The sequence below is a fragment of the Cryptomeria japonica genome, chromosome 3 (genome assembly GCF_030272615.1).
Source record: "Cryptomeria japonica chromosome 3, Sugi_1.0, whole genome shotgun sequence".
Lineage (NCBI taxonomy): Eukaryota > Viridiplantae > Streptophyta > Pinopsida > Cupressales > Cupressaceae > Cryptomeria > Cryptomeria japonica.
Window position 1 is genome coordinate 669,363,943 of NC_081407.1, and position 22,165 is coordinate 669,386,107.

The 22,165-nt window shown below is 32.0% G+C and overlaps 1 protein-coding gene across 1 annotated transcript in view; it reads right to left on the reverse strand.

The window, feature by feature from the left end:
* Nucleotides 1-326: 326 nt before the first annotated feature.
* LOC131030614 (immune-associated nucleotide-binding protein 9) overlaps nt 327-22,165 on the reverse strand; it is an 82,553-nt gene continuing 60,714 nt past the window's right edge. The window contains exons 3-5 of the mRNA XM_057961495.2: nt 8,193-8,357; nt 7,990-8,103; nt 327-711 (exon numbers count right to left, since the gene is read on the reverse strand). Of these exons, the coding sequence (XP_057817478.2) occupies nt 496-711; nt 7,990-8,103; nt 8,193-8,357 (495 nt within the window). The 3' untranslated portion in view covers nt 327-495. The remainder of the gene's footprint in view (nt 712-7,989; nt 8,104-8,192; nt 8,358-22,165) is intronic.

A 22,165-nucleotide genomic window follows, 5' to 3' on the forward strand; every position in this document is an offset into this window, starting at 1 on the left:
TAATTAACATTTATGAAAGAATTATATTAATGTTTTATACTAAATTTTCAAATACAAAAAAGTATAAAATGAATTATAAATAGATTATCAACCTAATATCTATTGACTAAACTATTTATAAAAATATTAATTAATTTATAAACTCTTATTTTAAATTTTTTAACTAAAATAAATTATATGAAAACTAAATTGATAAAAAGTATTAAACATTTTGAAAAAATAGATAAACCATTTAGAAGAAAATATTATTATGTTCAAAACATATTCACCTCTTTAAAAACTATACTTTCATTTTTCATATATAATTACACATTTAGATAAGTAGATTAGCAAATAAAGTTATAGTTCAGATTAGAGGAAAAAAAAAAAAAATTCGTATAAAATGGCAAGATCTTTAGTATAGGAAATATAAATTTTGCAAATGTTTGTTAATGTAAGAATCTATGTTCCAGTATTTTTTTTTTACTGCAAAAACTATATTGTTTATAGTTTCATTCACATAATTGTGCAACCCATGGAAGCGAGCTTTTCGGATGCATAATTGCGAAACTTGTGTAGACAAGAATTCTCAGATTTATTTTGTGTCTTCTGTAATTCCTTTGATAATTGAAGTGTATCTTCCGTTGTTTTCTCAGCTTTTCTCCGTGCAGCCTGCTCATGGGCCAACTTCTCTTCATATGTTTTTATTGTTGCTTGCATCTTCTCCTCTACCTAAGAATATTCCAATGATTCAAATATTCAATATCAACCAAATACGTCTCTAATTCATAACCATCACTTAAAGCATACACCTTTCAAGGGACTGTGGATCAAACTCCAAGAAAAATAAGATATGTATATGTATATGTATGTATATATCTCTTTGTGATATATATTTTTTTGTAAGTATATAGTTTTAAAATTAATGAGACAACATTATAATTTGTTGCTTTAATGGAATAAATAAAGAATCTAATGTTTTTTTTAAAATTAATAAAGATTTAAATATTTTTCTTGCTTCATGTTGCTTTCTGATGTATCATACATGTACAAATATAATTGACAGTAATTCACAAAAGTGTCAATCAAAACTTGTGAATTTTAAGTGTTAGTTTTAGGGTCATTCCCTAACTTACAAGAATGATATAGTATAAAAGAACATTAAAGGTGAAGAATGAATTTCTAAACATGATGGATAATAATGGGAACAAAACTTACCAATGTACTAAAGTGTCTATGGAATCATATAGTTTATTGTCATATTTGTGGGAATTTATGTATGCAGTGGTTGAAAAAGGTTATAGAACGAGACCAACTTTATAAAATATTAATTCATTTCTGAGTATTTAATTACTCTTTTAAATAGGAGACATTTAGCGGGATTTCAAATGGGTATGCAAATACTTTTAGGGCTTGGGAAAATACATATATTTATATATTTTCCCTATCTGTTAGAGTGATACTTAGCAATTATTTGATTCATTTTCATAATAGCGTACTTAAGATTACATGGTTCTTATGTTTCATCATCTAAAGTCATAGGATTACAACACATTTTATGATCTAACTTGATCCTCACCCAAAGATATATATAGGGTTTCTTTATCATTTATCAAGAATAATTACATATATATTATAATCAATCTTTTATCATTTAATGGAATATGCATACTTTACAAGAAAATTAGTTTTTTTTGTTAGTGGTTTTTGGGAGCCATGTGGTTCAAGGATAAACACAATCATGGTATAGAGTAGTAGATTTTCTATTTTCTATTTCCTTTTTTGTACATTTTGAGTTGTAAAAATTCTAACAACCTATCTTGGATCAAAATAAATATAACCATTGTATTAAAAATTATCAAAAACCTCAAGTTTTTTTTGGTCATTGATTTCAAGTTAAATAAGTTTTGAAGTATTTTTTTCATTGTAATATTTTGTAAACAAATATGGAATCTAGAGATTTGTATAATTTAATATATATCATAGGATGTTATATAAATATATGTAGTCTCTATATAACCATTTTGGTAGCAAACAAATATCAACAATAATGGCTTAATTTTTTGTGTGTTTAAAGAATAATTGCACATTTTATTCTTGGTTAATTTTTATTTTAGTTACGATTTTAAACCATTAATCACTTTCAAACAACCTACAGTGACATCTTAAAACAATAGCAAAGCAATTCTCTACTCCAATTAATTACACAAAATGTTGCTATAATGCATGAAAAATGACTCTATCAAAAGGAATGCTAAGTTCTTTCAAGAATTAACAAGTTACTATATACACTCAAATATGATTTATTAAATGAAATATTTAATAAAGAAATAAATTTGTTAATTTTTTATATAATAAAATAAAATAAAATATAATAACTATATGAATAGGAAATATAAATGACACAAAGATTTCTATTTCTATTGGGAGATAAGCTTCTCATCAAAGGAAACCAATGTGATGTATGGATTTTGACATGTAGCACAACTATCTTGTATAGAAAAAACTAGAAGTATGCCTAAAATACATGAACACACACGTTTATGATTTTCTTAATGTGTAAAACCTAGAATAGAAAATGCATGAACAAATATTGTATAGAATGAATATAAAGGAAAAAATAAAATATAATAATCAATTAAAAGAGAACATGAAATCTTTCATGCATTTGAATTATTTCAAAATAGTTTTACAAATGAAGAAGAAGAAATTGTTTTGGGTTGTTTAGGGACATGACTTAATCAAGTGCATACTTTGATGTTTTTGCCTTTAAAGTAGCCTAGATAGATAAATAAAGATCCTTTTGCTAATGAAGAGAAATAACCATTTATCAAATTTTGGGAGAATGATTATGGAGGGAGGGGTCATGGAAGTATTATTACAATGGTCTTATGAGTTTCGCTATAAATTTAATCAAAGGATGGTTCTAAATTTAGAGATCCGAAAATTAGACCAATCTATAAATTAAATGTTAAATCTTCTAGGAACTTTTGTAGTCACCTTTTTACACATTCAAAAAAATTTCAATTTGGTAGTGAATCAATGAAAATGCTTTAAAAATACCCACTTAATATCACCAATAATATCCCAAATTTTGAAGCCTTATGTTAGCCTACGAAGACCTTTTCGAAATAAATTTTTTTAGCTCTATAAATTTTTTTCATCCCAATAGATAGTTTAGTGGGAAAAGATGTTGAGACCTTCAACATAGAATATCATTTAGAATGATGAAAAAAAGAAAGAGGATCATTATCTAGGTTACTAAATAATAGAAGGGACCATGCATTCAGCATATTAACCTTTCTAAAGAATTAATCTCAATAGATGTGCAAATCTAGGAAGGAAAGAAATTCTATATAAACTTATAGCCTTTGCTCCTATAATTAAAGGTGATTTCTTAGGTTAACGAAAAGTAGGAAAATATAAAAAATATTTTATATCTAGATTAAAATATAAGATTATTTATGGCCATTTTTAAGTCAAAAGTTTTCAGTAACTTAGTGTTACAATAAAAATATAGGTGTCTCAATAGGTTAGGATTCTATTTATAACATTGGGAGCCTAATTTTGATCCTACAAATGCAAAAAATATATTTTTCTCTAATGGGTCAATATTATTGTAGAAGTTGATGATAAAACCATAACAATCAAGAATCATCTACAAGAAAAATATCTATCACACAAAAGAGACCAAGTAAAGATAATTCACTCTATGACAACCTCAGAATTCTATATTATTTCACATGCACCTAGCTGGGGGAAAAATTATCAATCACTTTTTAGCTTAACCAAATAGGAAGAACAATAGTCAGGAAACTCCTATCAAGCAAAAACTGAGACACATCCAATGTTGAACATGAGATCAAATTGTCAACCATCAAATTATCACATGTCAGTCCAAGCACATTCAAACACCTTGCAATAGATGATATCTTTTAGATAATGATTTTAACATGATTGTTCAACTTTTCTATTTTGATTTTCGCTATCAGGATTTCTGAGTGACTCCAGGATATCTCTGACTAGAGGAACAAGGAAGGAACATGATATTTTTTCTTCTTTGTTGTCTATAAATAAATCACTAATATGTGCAAATTTTTCTCAGGACATGATCATTGGAGTATCATCGAAGAAATTTCTAATTTCCATATTGAAATGGTTAATATTACCTGTTTTATGCAAGCAACACTCAGGTCATCTTGGTTCAATTAGACCTCGATGCTTGTGCTAACTTGCCATATCAAAATCCAGGAAAGTAGTGCTCAGGTCATCATGGTTTAATTATAACATCAATGTTTTGACTCACTTCCCACATTTTAAAAAACTCAATGATGACAAAACGTAATAACCTAGTGACTAGTTTGGTCATAGCTTTGCATTTTCATTCACATTTAGCTTGCATCTCATTCTTACATGGGATCCCACAAGCTCGTCTTATCCAAGGTTAAATCTATCACAAGAATCATCAAGATATCATCATGAGTGTGTACATAATCAGTCTGATGACTCATCTCTCTCTAGATATTGTCGACCCATCCCAAATCTTATGTTACTCTCTCAACCAAACCAACATTAGCTTATCTAAATTTTCCTACAACTGGATATTAGCAAATCTATCAGTTCTTTGCTCAATCAACCTTATCAATTCTATCAATCGATCACATCTGATCTATTTTATCATGTCTTATACGGGATGCATCTTTCCTGAAACAAGACTCTTTGATCATCTTAGTCTTATACAGGATATATCATTCCTGAAACCAGACACTTTGATCATCTTTGTCTTATATAGGAGGTGTCATTCCTGAAACCAGACTGAATCTCGATCTTATCAATCTAATCAATCAAGTTTTATCAATAATCAAGAACCACATCACCATGATCATAGAAATCACATTTTCATTAACCACAGTTGCAGAAATCAAATCATTTCTAATCAGGATATCAATTTCGCAAAAATTCACACACTCCAAAAATCAATTATCTCAATTGATCTCTTGAGGGGGCATCATCATATTGCAATTTATCAATCAATATTTGAGGCATCCTATCGAACCAATATCATCTTCAAAATGAGATTATTCTTTGAATCAACGCATCATCACACCTTTATTCAAAGAGGGGCAAAATGTATACACCTAAAAATGGTCTGAATATAGTTAATTAAATAAGCAATTATTTAATTAATCCCCCTTCCTAATTTAATTGAATTCATTAACAATTTGATTAAATTGTCCCTTTCATCTACTTATTAATAAATCTAAGGATTTATTCATTAAGTTCACTCCATGGTCTCCTTTAATTAATTAATTCAAATTAATTAATCCTCCCCCATTCTAAGTCATTTCTTCTAATCCCCTAATTAATTAAAACAAATCAATTTATGAGTTGTTGAAAGTTAATTAGCATTTTCCTATTATTTGAATTTTTAAATTCAAATTGCCCACATGCCTCCTAACTTCTAACCACTTGACCTAACCATCCCTCCAACCTAACCCATTCCACCTAACCTTGGGTTTAACTAACCCTATCTTACATTTCACATTCTAACCTCCTTATCCTAACCTCTTAGGGTGTGGATATTCTTCCCTTGAGACACATGGCACTTTGGTCACATGTCTCGTCCCTTGGACACTTCCCCTCTCATGAGAAAGGCTCCTTGACACTTGTCACCAAAGAGATGACAAGTGTCCCTTCCTCCAACCTTCTCCAATTTCACCCTTGATATCTTCAGACTCAATCTTGACCATTGATTCTTGCCACCTCATCCCTGGCCTTGGAAATCCTATAAATATCCCCCATTTTGGAGCACAAAGGATCCCATCTCATTATCAATTTAGGCATTGCTATTATAGGAATATCCATTTTAGAATATCATTTAAGCATTGTTATTATAGGAAATTGCATCTTAGGTCTAGTTTCATTTGATCATTTTCTAGCATAATTGTTGAATCATGTAGCTTAATCATGCATACCTTTAGCTTAATTAGTCTCTTTGATCGATCTAGCTTAATCAATCTCCTCTTTGCATATCATTATCATTTCAAATCCTTTGTCTAGGTGTAGTCAAGTTACTGGGATTGCTTATCCAGATCTGAGAGAAAATCCATACTCGCATCTCTTAGGAGGCGATAGGTCACTTTGTCATGGTTTATCTTTTGTTTCATTTTAATTTGCTAACCATGCTTATAATGATCTATTGAGTGTTTGTGTTGTGGCTACAGGTATCACACTTCACACACACACACACACACACACACACACACACACACACACACACACACACACACACACACACGCACACACACATAGATATGTGTGTGTATCTATATATGTGTGTATAGATGTATGCATATGTATACATATATACACATATATATGTATATGTATATGTATGTGTGTGTGTGTTGTGTGTGTGTGTGTGTGTGTTTATGTATGAAGAAATGGAATTAGGTCACTAAGGGGAGGGGGTGAGGAGAGGGGAGGGGAGGTGAGCCAGTGAATCTTTAGAACTTTTTAAATAAAGTTATGCAAACACTAATAATGCAAATAGACTAAAACACATCCACACACAAAAATATCACATAACATAAGGATATGTGAGGTAAACCGAATGTGGGAGAAACCTTAGTGACAAAAGTTGATTAAGTTTATTGCTCAAAACTAGCCTCACAATGAAATAACTAATTACAATATATTTTTGGGCACCAACCAAAGGAGCACTAACCCGTGAAAATTTAGAGTACCTACTCAAGGAGCACCTATCCCCGCTCTGAGCATGCACTCAAAGAACTACAATAAATGGTGGCTTTAAAACCTATTATAAAAACCAACTTTTGAGACAAATTATTTATAATTTGAAAGAACATTTATAAAAATAATTCTTAATTGGAGTTAAGACAAGTTGTGAGAACCCAATTGGAACAAAATGGTGGTTACAAAACTAGGGAAAGATGCCAATTTTATAGAAACTAACTAATTATTGAATAGTTTTAAAAGAACTTGATTATTTTGGGCAGTAGGAGACCTCTACAAATAAATATAGCAATTAAATCAACAAAATGAATTTTTCTAAAATTGGGTGATAAAAACGAAGCCAATATGTCTCACAAAATGATTAGGAACTATAAAATAACATTGTGTACAATGTTCTCTCACATTGTGATTTCATCTCTCATTGTTTAGAGTATTTGTAGGAGGAGGAGGAGTATCGCTCTACATTGACTCATTCTCTTCCTTTTTTCCAAGAATAGAAGAAGGAATACAATAGATCCCTAAAATTTTAGAGATAAGAGAAAGTGTGGATGGTGTTGATTATTTTTTATGTTTTATGTTATAGTACATGGCAAAGGTGAAATGACAACATACACATTAGACTCTCTGGAATAGGAATATACTCTCAATCTAGGTTTGATTAACACATTAACTATCAGATAGAAAGAGTTAGTATCAAATTAATAGATGTCATAGGATTCTTAAGTGTAGTAGTCAAAGAAAGACCCAAACACCTAGCTAGGAATACCTTCAACTATTCTCTAAGATTTAAACTTCTAATAAGAAAGGAATAAAGTACCCTCATTGAATCAAATAGATTGATGTGGTTGTGAAAAAAGTAGTAAATTGTAGAGTTTTCATGTCTAGACAAGGGTTTGAACCTATTATAATATCCAATATGTACTTATCCCTTGAACATTTAATTAAAGACTTATGGAATATAGAAGCAATGTTTTTTTTGTAGAGGTGAACCAAGGATGACCGAATGTCACAGGGAAGTGTTCCAAGGTAGGAATTATGGTAAAGGGGATATCTAGTATTTTGGGTTCAACTTGCAGGACAAGTGATTTAATCATGCACCTAAGTCAATACTTTATCACTATCATAAGCATCTTGATACAATTCTTATTTGTAAAGTAACTTTTTTTGTAACCATAGTTACCACCCATATAACACTTTATTGGATAATAATAGAATCTAACAGCTCATTCCAATGATTAGAGTGATTGAGATTACCATAGCATTTAATTGCTTGATGTGTTCTGCAGTAACTCTTTCCACTTCTTCTTCATAAGCCCTTCCTGGCTCAGCACGGCTCGTCTGTCGACCAAGAATCTTCTCCGAATTTTCCTGTGGCATTTTCAAAACTAAATCAATGTCGAACACCACTTTCTATTTAGACTACATTCTGTTCTTGAATGTCGAATGTTCATACACACCTGAGCTTGACGTAGCAGCTCATTGGAATAAGGCTTGCCTCCATTTTTTGCCATTATATTCTCTATTTGCTTAATTAATTCAGTTGTTTGTTTTTCCTTCATTGTTTGTGATGTAGTCTTATTATCGAACAGCACAGTTCTCATGCTACAGCGTCGTAGAACATCCTGGATGAGGCTTACTGACATCAGCATAATTTAAAACATAATGACTTTGTACACATTCAAAAACATACTAATTCAAATAATGTTATACAATTTTATTAAATATGGTTTTAAGAACACTTAGATGTGTTGTGCAACTTAAGGAATTATATTTAAAACTTCAACATCGCCATATTTAGAAGTTGTAATACTATCTTAGAACATGTACAACATTCGCATGCATCAAGCTTAGCATGTTATTTTAAAACTATATACTTTTAACATAGGGCAATACGTAATCAAATCATATAACCATAAAATTCTAACATTTATTGTGCAATCTATAGGCCTAATTCATAAACATTGTTATTATTGTGCAATCTATAGGCCTAATTCATAAACATTATATAACAAGAGCCTACATGTATAATTTAGATATAGGATTTATATCTCATAATACAAAATGTAGCTTGTTAAAGGTCTACATATGTGACCTTATAAAAATACCACTGCTATGAGGTGTACCTCTCTAGAGTTGCTTAAAAACTCTACTTCAAGTTAAAACATTTCTTCGTCATAGGGATTATCTTCTCACCATAGTCATGGTATAATATTCTATATGCATGTAACATCGATGAATATAATATAATATCCTTAATGAATTTGTCATATATTTTTATTTTTTCTCTCTATGGTATTATGAAACATTGGTTCTATAAATCAAGATTTTCATTTATATAAACCTGAAAGCATTGGTTTAGCCATAACTTTTTGTACATATGAATTTTTAATTAATCTCAAAAAATAATAAGATTGTGTTAGTATGAACCACACCTCCTTATTTTTAGTACATATCAATGATCTTTTCTAATAAATCATTAATATCAAAAGGAAGAATAGAAAAAAAATTCACCAAGGTCTCATGAATTTTAACCAACCACTCTAGATGATTGCAACTCCTCATCATCCTATCTACATGAAATAAGTTACTCAATAATTTTATGATTCAAGAATAATACTATCTAACCTACCCACCAATAAGGAATATTAAGTCATAATCTTTGGTCTTCCACATGACCTCATCATGACTTAGTGATAGTTAATATCTCATTAAATAACTCATTATCATCTAATCAGTTAGCATTCATCGAAGACATCCTACACATGAGGAAATTTTTTATATCTAAAATCCTAGGTTGATGCAAGAACAACCATGCTCATGTGCCATCCACATTGACGAAGAAAAAAAATATTTTCATTTTCTCAATTTTGGTGTGCATTTTGATTTTTTTTTAATCTTGGTATCTCTATGGCAAGATACTTTGGGTTTGATCAAAATTCAAAATTTGGAGTATTTGTCGAGTTAACATTTTAAGCCTCTATGAGAATTTTATAGAAATGATTGTTTTTGAAATTCTATAATGACTTGGATAAAATGATTTTACACAGATATTCTTGATGTGGTAAAGGTTTGGTAGCCAAATTTGTCACCATTCAAGAGACTTTAGTTATCTCTATTTTAGCCTACTAGTTTACAAAAACTATTAATTCCAAATATTTCTAATAGATAGAATAAAATGACCTTACTAGAGTCCTTGTGATCTATAAACTAGGATATTAAAGTTTTGCAAAACTTAAATTCAATTACAGATTTAAATCCCGATCGCAACAGTAATGCGTGGTTATGTATTTTAACTGTTGAGATTACTAAAACTGAGTTTTCCTTCTTAAACACTTTAAATAAGCTATACGTAATAACATTCGTGAGGGAACATAAAACTGAAAGAAATGAGAGAACAAGAAAGAGATGAAAGAGAGATGCAAACAGTTTGATAATGGAGTTCATCCTTGACGACTATGGCTCCCGGTCTGCTTCTCAATTTGGGGACTGCTTTATTAATGTCACCAGGCAAAAACACGCATTGTTACAACATCCAAGCTTGAAACTTCATTCACAGTGTCTTTCTCTACACTTCAAGATAATGTCTTTGTTTTTCTTCTTAAACACTTTAAATAAGCTATACGTAATAACATTCGTGAGAGAACATAAAACTGAAAGAAATGAGAGAACAAGAAAGAGATGAAAGAGAGATGCAAACAGTTTGATAACGGAGTTCGTCCTTGACGACTACGGCTCCGGGTCCGCTTCTCAATTTGGGGACTGCTTTATTAATGTCACCAGGCAAAAACACGCATTGTTACAACATCCAAGCTTGAAACTTCATTCACAGTCTCTTTCTCTACACTTCAAGATAATGTCTTCGTGCTTACAAAAGTCTCTCCACAATTTCCTCTTAGGTTCATAATTTTTTCTCCACTTTGGTATCAAATTGGAATGCCTTCAAATAAGCCTTCTACCCTTTTTAAATACAAAAAGTTGGTTATTAATGGTTTAAAACCATATAAGCCTTATAACGGATAAAACAATTTACATTTTTTATAAAACAAAATATATGCCCATATTTTTAATAAACAATCAATGTTTGTTTTCCATATTTTCGGGCTTAAAAGTTTAACAAATAATAAAATTTGTTTAATATAAATGGAGGGGCTCGGCCAACTAACCCCCGAGTTCCCTCATTTTCTTTGGCCTTACCTGTGATTGACATTTTGTTTGTTTCTTATACCAAAGTGGGCGTGCGGCGCGTTGGTTAAGATGAGGCACAGTGAGGTGGGGGTTTGACCCCTACTAACATTATTTTATCTTTTCTCCTGAAAATTCCTAACAAATCTAAAAATCAGCCTAGGTGGAGGGTGTAATGGTAGGGGATGAGGCTATTATGAGGCTGGTGTGGACTTCGAATCCCACAGTTACTTTTTTAAACTCACTTCAAACGACACTGCCACCTAGGTGCCACATGGCATCACCTGGATCACCTTGGGAGATCATTCCATCCATTTTAGGATATTCTTTGCAAAATTTATGTAAATTTCAATTCTTTTGGTACTCGATTCAAAATATTAAAGGATCAGAACAACTATTTATTTTCCAATAAACATCAATAGCGTTTTTCGATTGATTATTATTATTCTATATATTAATTAAAAATTTTCTTAAATGACTAAGATAAGTTTTAGATGGATAATAATATATTAATCTACTTATTTAATGTGAAGTGAGAATACATAGAAGTGCGTTGTTTACTTTTTGTAAAAGATTGTGGTTCTAAAAGAGGATAGAGGCACTAGAAGAATAGGAAGAAGGTAAGAGGAAGAGAGAATTGAGTCGCAGCTATTCTAGCTCTAAAGCGGACCTTTCATACAACGTGATAGCGACGTGTTAGTCAATCGCAGTCATTTATTGCAAAATTGATGGTGTAAAACGCGTGACTAACACGTGTGTTAGTCAATCCATACTATCATTTTGGAGCCAGAATAGATGCGTCCAGAGAATTGCTAGTTCTTTGTATTGCATAAAAAAACTTAGATATTGAATATATTTTATGCATAGAAAAAAGAAAAAAGAAAAAAGGGGTAGAGTTGCAAGTAGAGAAGAAGTCGAGTGCAATTATTTTAGTGAGTTTAAAATAGATAAAGGAAAGAGTAGTAATGTCTTGCTGAAAAAGATAACTTTTGAAGTACCATAAATTTTTTTATCAAATTTCAAATATAATTCATTTAAATAGTTAATGCGAAGTGAGAATACATAGAAGTGCGTTGTTTAGATTTTGTAAAAGATTGTGGTTCTAAAAGAAGATAGAAGCACTAGAAGAATAGCAAAAAGGTAGGAGGAAGAGAGAATTGCTAGTTCTTTGTATTGTATAAAAACAATCAGGTATTGAATATATTTTATGCATAGAAAAAAGAAAAAAGAAAAAAGAAAAAAGAAAAAAGGGGTAGAGTTGCAAGTAGAGAAGAAGTCGAGTGAAATTGAGAAGAATATTAAGAAAGAATGAGACATAGAGGACTTGTGAGAGGCCATGAGTGCATAATTGTGAAGCATTTTTTAACAAATATTATTTGAAAAGTAATTTATACTTAACTTTTCTTTTGATAAATTAATTATATATTTTGTCTGTATCGGTTAGTTTCTATTATATTGAGCATATGTAGAATTTAGGGAAAGTTAGTAACATAAAAATATTGTAGACCATGTTAGAGAAGAGGAGACAAAAGTAGATGAAAGTGAAAAGGATTCACAACCAAAGGATGCTAGACAACAATTATTTTCAGAGCCCTTTGCTAGATTATCTAAAAGTAACCAAATGGATGTGGTTAAATTTTCTTGAACATTAAATCTAAATGAGTTAATTGATTCGATGTGAGAGTTATAGTAGTAATGTTTGGAAGAGATTAGAGACCCAAAAAGGGTGAAGTTACAACAAGAAAAACTCAAATATTATACTACACTTTAACATGGAAGGATTTGTAGAAAGTGAAGATGGCATACAAAAACCCAATTATTACTAAATGGAATCAGATGATGACCAAGTTGAAAGCTATGTTCATTCCCAAAGATTACGAAATGGAGATATTGAAAAAGCTACAAAACATGAGATTGAAGTGAAAGAGCATAAAAGATTAGATAGGGAGCTCTACAAATTGACCATTCAATCTAGATGAGAAAAAAAGGATAGAGAAAATTTAACATTGCATTTGAATGGATTAAGATTTAACATTCAATAAGAAAAAAGTATGTTAAATCTTATATAAGTAGAAGAGGCATATCAGTATGCATTGAAGGTAAATGAAAAGATGTTGATAATAAAATAGAATGTTCATAGAAGTAGGGAAAGGTTTATGATAGAGAAAGGAACTAGAAACAAATGATAGAAGTTGATGAAGGAAACAAGTCTAAGTGGACTAGAGAAGGAGGAAAAAGCTAAAATAAAAAGACTTTTAAGGAAGTGGGTTTGGTACTAGTAGTAGGGGAATTTTCAATAAATATTTCTAATGTGAGGAAGTTGGTCATTGGACTTACGATTTCAAAAAAGCATACTGAAATAGAATCAGTATGTTGACATCAATGACAACCATACTGAAACATCAAACAACTTCACATTAGCAAAAATCTCTCCCTTTGTCATTGATTGGAACATTCATTAACAAAAAACAATTTCTCCAACAACATGTTCAACAAAACTCCTAAAAAACATTGGATGTGGGGTCTGCACATGCAGAAAGGCCAACTACCTAGACCTCACTACTCAAACACAAGATGGGAGTCTCACTGACTACAATTGGATGATTAAATCCAATTATAATGTACTCCTCAAAATAGCATCTCCAATGCTAGATTCAATACCGATTAAGCTCTGCTTATCTCCTTCAAACCTTCCTTGAATCTTTAAATGATGTCTGCATGAGTAGCTCTGATTATATTCGCATATACTGAATATCACAACCTTACCATACCATATTACATTCCATTCTATATAATCTCACAAATGATCTCTTACATATATACCAAAACCTAAGACCAAATGTGTAGGTCAACTAACTAAGAATATTACAATAAAATCAATTACAATAGGTCAAGATGCAATGTATCATGTCGAGTGAATCAACAATACCAATTAATTAAATCATCTCTATAGCGTGTCATGTTGACCTGGAATGCATGTCGGTCCATAACCTAGACCAATTTGTCGGTAACAACAAATATGTTAGGCGATTAGACCAATAATCAAATCACCAAAATCAAGTGTCCAAACCATGTCTTTGACATAACGAAGTGATCTCTAGATGATAACAAGTCATCCTCAGTGTCAGTGAACAATATAACCTATCAGTGAACCAGATACCGGTGACTGTGCATAAGTCATGAACTTGTTGGTGAACATAACAAAGATCTCTAGAAGGATAAGTGTTGATAAGTGTTGACATCAATGACAAAACCAGTGCAACACATCCATAATACCAACAATCTCCCCCTTTGGCATTGATGGCAACACAAGATGGAAAAACCATCTAAGTGCCAAAGCAGAAATGCCAAAAACCTAAAACCAACAATCTCCAGAATATATCAATACCAGAAATCAAAGTACAAATGCAGAGACTATATCTCTCCCCCAATGAATAATCTCTCCCCAAAGGATAATGTGTTTTTTCCATAGATATCTCTACATCAAATGCCAAATCAATATAAATACTAGTTCATAGAACCAATTACAAATACCAACTACTCCCCCTGAGAAGTAGCTCTCATCCATGAAAGCCGGAAGAAGATCTCTTAGTAAATTTTGTCAGTTTGATGCCAAGCATCAACTGTCTAAGTCTCTACCGGTGAGGGTATAACCCCAAGCTGCTCTCTGAGATATTCAAAAGTTTCGTTAGGAAACGGCTTAGTAAAGATATCAGCAATCTGCTCTTTAGTATTCACATAAACCAATTTCACTTGTTTTACTTCAACATTCTCTTTCGAAAAATTGAGTTTGATAGAAGCATGTTTAGTTTTAGAGTGAGATACAGGATTCTTAGATATATAAATCGCTGCCATATTGTTGTTGGTAATATGGATGTGTTGCATTGGTTTTCTAATTGATGTCAACACTTGTCAACACTTGTCAACACCTGTCAACACTTATCAACACTTACGTTTCTAGAGATCTTTGATTATCTTCACCAGCATGTTCAGTGACTTATGCATAGTCACCGGTATCTGGTTCACCAACAGGTTATATTGTTCACCGGCACAGCGGATGACTTGTTATCATCTGGAGATTACTTAGTTATGTCGAAGACATGGTATGGACACTTGGTTTTGGTGATTTGGTTATTGGTCTAATCGAGTTGGCATATTTGTTGTTACCAGAATATCGGTCTAGGTTATGGACCGACATGCATTATCTATTCTAGATCAGCATGACATGTTATAGAGCTGATTTATTGATTGGTTATTATTGTAAATGCATTGAGGCAACATGATGCATCACATATTGATTCATTTGTAATTGATTTTATTGTAATATTCTTAGTGAGCCCACCTACACATTTGGTCTTAGATTTTGGTATTTATGTAAGATCTCAATTGTGAGATTAATATGGTGTGAAAAGGTAATATAAGGTTGTGATATTCATTATATGCAAATATAAATAGAGCTACTCATGCAGACATCATTTGAAGATTCAAGGAAGGTATGAAGAAGATAATCAGAGCTTAATCAGTATTGTATCCAACATATGAAGATGCTATTTTGAGCAGTACATCATCTAGGATTTAACCATCCTACTGTGGTCAATGTGACTCTCATTTTTTGATTGAGCAGTGAGCTCTAAGTAGCTGGCCTTTTTTCATGTGCAGAACCCATATGTACACACATACTATCTGCAGTAGTATCATCTGATTGTGGGTAAGGTTTCCCATTGTGGTTTTTCCCCTTATAGGGTTTCCATGTACAAATATTTGTGTTATGTGTTGTGAATGTTATTTCTCTTTCTGTTTCATGCATTAAGTTTCACTGGTATTGTTATTAACTATTAAACTGTCAACTGACATTAAGTTTGGTTTACCAGTATTATCCATCAAGTTTGATTAAGTTATATTTGGGTTAAAATTATTAGATAGCTGATTTGCCCCCCACCCCTCTCTCAGTTGCCTTTGGGTCCTAACAATTGGTATCAGAGCTAGTCCTCTTTTTGAAGAAGTTTAACAACTTGGGGAGATTCAAAATGGAGATGCATCTGAATTGCATTGGAAGAGACATATGGGATGTTACAAAGATGGGCTATGTTGGTCCTACGCAAAGTCAACCTAATCCACCAAACTTGGCTAAACATCAGGAGAATGATTGCAAAGCAAGAGAAACACTTTTGAGCGCATTGTCAGATCAGAAAATCATGGGATTATCATATCGATCTACTGCTAAAGCTATTTGGGAAAAAATGGAGACATTGAATGAAGGTTATACCACTATCAAAATTGCAAAATTGGAATGCTTCTGGGTCAGGTACGAAAATCTGAAAAATGGAAGAAGATGAAAGGATTTCTGCTTTTATGGAAAGAGTTAATGAAATTGTTTTGGGTATACAATGTTGTGGAGGATACTTAAGTGAAGATGAGATTGTTTCTAAGGTTGTAATAGCATTGCCACCGACATACAAAATGAAAGTAACTGCTATTAATGAATTAAGAACTATGCCTAATACATCGATATCTAGAGATACTTTGGTTGGACAACTTTCATCTTTTGAGCTTGAGGAGTTTGGTCTAGTTGCTACAACTAAGACAGATTTGGCTTTCAAAGAATCATCATCATCTGCAACATCATCATCATCATATGAGAAATATGATTGGAAAACACTGTATGCAAAGGAACTTGAAGACATCAAAAGAGAAAATGAAAAATTTGAAGAGCTTGAAGCACTATTTGCAAGGAAAATGCCTAAAGGTCTAGTTGGAAGTAAGTATGAAGGTAAAGCACCATTTAAATGTTTTAACTGCAATAAAATTGGTCATATGGCATCTAGGTGTCCTGATAGACATGCAATATTGAGAGAGGAAACTAAAAGGACATATAAGCCTAACCCTGATTGTCAGAAATAGAGATTTAAGAAGAATAGAGACAAATCATGTTACTATGTTGATGAAGGAGTTACTGATGATTCTAATGACGAATTTACCAATAATGGATGGGATTTTGCTGCAATAACAAAAGATCCACTAGAACCTATTGTACAACTGGTAGAGCAGGCCCTGGCAACTAAAATTGAAGAAAAGGATGAATGGACCATTGATTCCGGATGTTCACATCATATGACTAGTGATAAAAATAAATTCTTAAATTTTTTAGGAATACAATAGAGGTCTAGTAAGATTTTAGGAATATCTTTTGATGGTAAGCACAATATTGACAATGTTTATTATGTTGAAGGTTTGAAGCACAATCTTTTGAGTGTTGGTCAATTAGTTGAAAAAGGATTTTAGTTACAGTTCAAGAATGGTAAATGCAAATTCTTGAACAAATCTGTTTTGGAAATTGCAACCAGTAATCAGACTAGAGGTAATATCTTTCACTTGAATAACAATGAGAAGACATGCTTAATTGTACATATTGATGAAAGTTGGTTATGGAATAAGAGACTTTTTCATGTAAATTTTGACTGCATTGTGAAGATCAGTACAACTAAGGCAGTAAGGGATTGACCTAAGAATGTAAAACCTCACAATCCGGTATGTAAGGAATGTCAATTTGGAAAGCAAGTTAGAACAAATTTTAAGAGTATTCCAAATAAATCCAATAATGTTCTTGATTTAATTCATACTGATTTATGCGGTCGGGCAAGAACTAGAAGTCTACAAGGAGATAGATATTTTATGCTAATCATTGATGATTATTCTAGAATGTGTTGGGTTACTTTTCTTAGGAAGAAATCAGAAGATTTTGGGAAATTCAAACTATTCAAGGAAATGATAGAGAATGAAATTGGTAAGAAAATCAAATGTTTAAGATCAGATCAAGGAGGTGAATTCACATCTAAGGAATTTAATACATTCTGTGAAGTGAATGGATTCTGAAGACAACTATCAGCGCCTCCGACACCCTAGTAGAATGGAGTTGTGGAAAGGAAGAACAAAACTATTCTAGATGCACCTAGAAGCATGATATCAGAAGAAAATCTACCTCATGTGTATTGGAGAGAAGTAGTAAATACAACATTTTACACTTTCAATAAAGTTTACATCAAAGGTGAAACTGGTAAGATACCTCATGAACTATGGTTTGGTAATACTCCTACTCTTAAATATTTCAAAATATTTGGAAGCAAATGTTATATTAGGAGAGATGAGTATATTGGCAAATTTGATCCTAGAAGTGATGAAGGAATATTTCTCAAGGGTATTCATCTAAGAGAAAGGCATATAGATGTTTTAATAAAAGATTGCATAAAATCATTGAAAGTGCAAATGTGAAGATTGGTGAACACTTTCGAAGAGACTCAAGGTCTATAGACTCTGAACCGACTGCTGAGATAATCACAAATGAACCTACACTAAATGCACCGATATAGAATGTTGATCCAGTCACATTGACATCATCAAAGAATTCCACTGTGACTGAAGAACAACATCAAGTGAATACACCCAGGTATGTAAGATTGAATCACTCTGAAAGTCAGATAATTGGGAATAAATATCAAGGAGTTATGACTAGAGGAAGACTGGAAAATGAAGAGGTTTTCTTAATTTCTCAAATTGAACCAGCATCAGTTATTGAGGCATGTGAAGATAAACATTGGATTAAAGCTATGGAAGATGAATTGGAACAAATTGAAAAGAATAACACATGGACATTGGTTCCCCAGCCTAAAAACAAAAATGTAATTGGAACTAAATGAGTATTCAAAAATTAACTTAATGAAGATGGTAAGGTAATTAAAAACAAAGCAAGATTAGTGTGTAAGGGATATTTACAGAAAGACGAAATTGATTACAATGAAACCTTTGCACCGGTACCTAGAATTGAGGCAGTCACATTGTTTCTAGCATTTGTAGCACACAAGAACTATAAAGTATACCAAATGGATGTTAAATGTGCATTTTTGAATGGTGATCTTGAAGAGGAAGTTTACATTGAACAACATGATGGATTTTCTTTGACAAATGACAAAGATATGGTTTTGAGGTTGAGGAAAGCTTTATATGGATTGAAGCAAGCTCCTAGAGCTTGGTATGCTAGATTGGGCAAATATCTTATGAAACTTGGTTACACTAAAGGTAATGTTGACAACAACTTATATTTCAAAGTGACTAATCATGACATCTTGGTTATTGAATTTTTTTGTTGATGATATAATTTTTTGGAGGAGAAGATGGATTGCGTAAAGACTTTTCTAATAAGATGCAGGAATAATTTGAAATGTCTATGATTGGGGAGATAAAATTCTTTTTAGGATTGCAGATTTCACAGACTGGTAAAGGTATATTCATATGTCAATCAAATTACTTGAAGGAATTACTAACGAAATTTGGTATGGAAAACTTTAAACCGATAAGAACTCCTATGACTATAGCTGATAAACTATCATTGAAGGATGATTCAACACCTGTCAATCTGACAGGATATAAATATATGATTGGAGGTCTATTGTATTTGACACAAACAAGACCTGATATTATGAATGCAGTATGTATTAATTCAAGATTTCAGAGTAATCTTAAGGAAAATCATGAATCAACAATGAAAAAAACTTTAGGTATTTACAAGGCACAACAAATATTGGTTTATGGTATCCTAAAGATGAAAATTTTGAGTTATGTGCATACATCGATGCTAATTGGGTAGGAGATGTAGATGACAGAAAGAGAACCACTAGTGGAGCATTCTTTCTTAGTAGTAGATTGATTTCATGGTTGAGCAAGAAACATAGTTGCACATCATTATCAATAGCAGAATCAGAATATGTTGCAGCAGAATCAGAATATGTTGCAGCAGCAACTAATTGTACTCAGGTATTATGGATCAAGAAAATGTTGAAGGACATAAAGGTAAAATGAAAAGAACCTATAATCATTTACTGTGATAATAGGGCAGCAATTGATATATCTAAGAATCCGGTATTTCACTCTAAAACTAAACATATTTCTATCAAATTCAATTTTCTTAAAGAGAATGTTGAAGAAAAAGAAGTGAAATTGGTTTATGTGAATACTAAAGAGAAGATTGAAGAAATTTTTACTAAGCCTTTTCCTAAAGATACTTTTGAATATCTCAGAGAGAAGCTTGGGGTTATACCCTTACCGGTAGAGACTTAGACAATTGATGCTTGACATCAAACTGACATAATTTACAGAGAAACCATTTTTCAGCTTTGATGAACGAGAGCTACTTCTCAGGGGGAGTAGTTAGTATTTGTATTGAGTTCTATGAAATGGTTGTATCTGGTTTTTGTATTGCTTTGGCATTTGATGTCAAAAGGGGAGAGATATCTACGAAAAAACACATTATCTTTTGGGGAGAGATTACTCATTGGGGGACAGATATTCTGTATTTTGATTTCTGGTAATTGATCTCTTTGGGAGATTGTTGGTTTTTGGTTTTTGGCATTTCTGCTTTGGCACTTAGATGGTTTTCCCATCTTATGTTGTCATCAATGCCAAAGGGGGAGATTATTGTTATTATGAATGTGTTGCATTGGTTTTGTCATTGATGTCAACACTTATCAACACGTGTCAACACTTGTCAACACTTGTCAACACCTGTCAACACTTATCAGTACTTATCTTTCTGGAGATCTTTGGTTATGTTCATCGGCATGTTCAGTGACTTATGCATAGTCACTGGTATCTAGTTCACCGACAGGTTATATTGTTCACCAACACAGAGGATGACTTGTTATCTTGTGGAGACTACTTGTTTATGTTGAAGATATGGTTTGGACACTTAGTTTTGGTGATTTGGTTATTGGTCTAATCGAGTTGGCATATTTGTTGTTACCGACAAATTGGTCTAGGTTATGGACCGGCAAGCATTATCTATTCCATATCAGCAAGACACATTATAGAGCTAATTTATTGATTGGTTATTATTGTAAATGCATTGAGGCAACATGATGCATCACATATTGATTCATTTGTAATTGATTTTATTATAATATTCTTAGTGAGCTGACCTAGACATTTGGTCTTAGGTTTTGGTATTTATGTAAGATCTCAATTGTGAGATTAATATGGTGTGAAAAGGTATTATAAGGTTGTGATATTCGGTATACATCAATATAAGTAGAGCTACTCATGCAGATATCATTTGAGGATTCAAGGAAGGTATGAAGGAGATAATCAGAGCTAAACCAGTACTGAATCCTGCATATGAAGATGTTATTTTGAGCAATACATCATCTTTGATTTAACCATTCTATTGTAGTTAGTGTGACTCCCATTTTGTGATTGAGCAGTGAGCTCTAGGCAACTAGCCTTTCTGCATGTGCACACCCCATTTGTACACACATACTATATGTAGTAGTATCATCTGATTGTGGGTAAGGATTCCCACCGTGGTTTTTCCCCTTACACAGTTTCCATATACAAATATTTGTGTTATGTGTTGTGGATGTTATTTCTCTTTCTGTTTCATGCATTAAGTTTCATTGTTATTGCTATTAACTGTTAAACTGTCAACCGACATTAAGTTTGGTTTACTGGTATTATGCATCAGGTTTGATAAAGTTATATTTGGGTTAAAATTATTAGACAACTGATTCACCCCCCCCTCTCAGTTGCCTCCGGGTCCCAAAAATTATCACAATAAATGATTATAGGTTCTTTGCATTTTACCTTTATGTCCTTCAACATTTTGTAATCCATAATACCTGAGTACAATTAGTTGCTACTGCAACATATTTTGGTTTTGCTATTGATAATGATGTACAACTTTGTTTCTTGCTCAGCCATGAAATCAATCTGCTACCAAGAAATATTGCCTCGCTAGTGGTTCTCTTTCTGTCATCTACATCTCCTTCCCAATTAGCATCGGTGTATGCACATAGGTCAAAAAAATTTGTCTTTAGGATACCATAAACCAATATTTGTTGTGCCTTGTAAGTACCAAAAAATCCTTTTCACTGCTGATTCATGATTTTCTCTAGGATTACATTGAAATCTTGAAACAATACACATTGCATTTATTATATCAGGTCTTGTTTGTGTCAAATATAGTAAACCTTAAATCATAGATTTGTATCTTGTCAGGTTAATAGGAGTTGATTCATCCTTCAATGAAAGTTTATCAGTTGTAGTCATAGGAGTACTTACTCGTTTAGAGTTTTCCATACCAAATTTCTTCAATAATTCCTTTAAGTACTTTGATTGACATAGGAATATACCTTTATCAGTCTGATTACCAGTTGCAATTTCCAAACAAGTTCTATTCATGATTTTCCATTTACCATTCTTG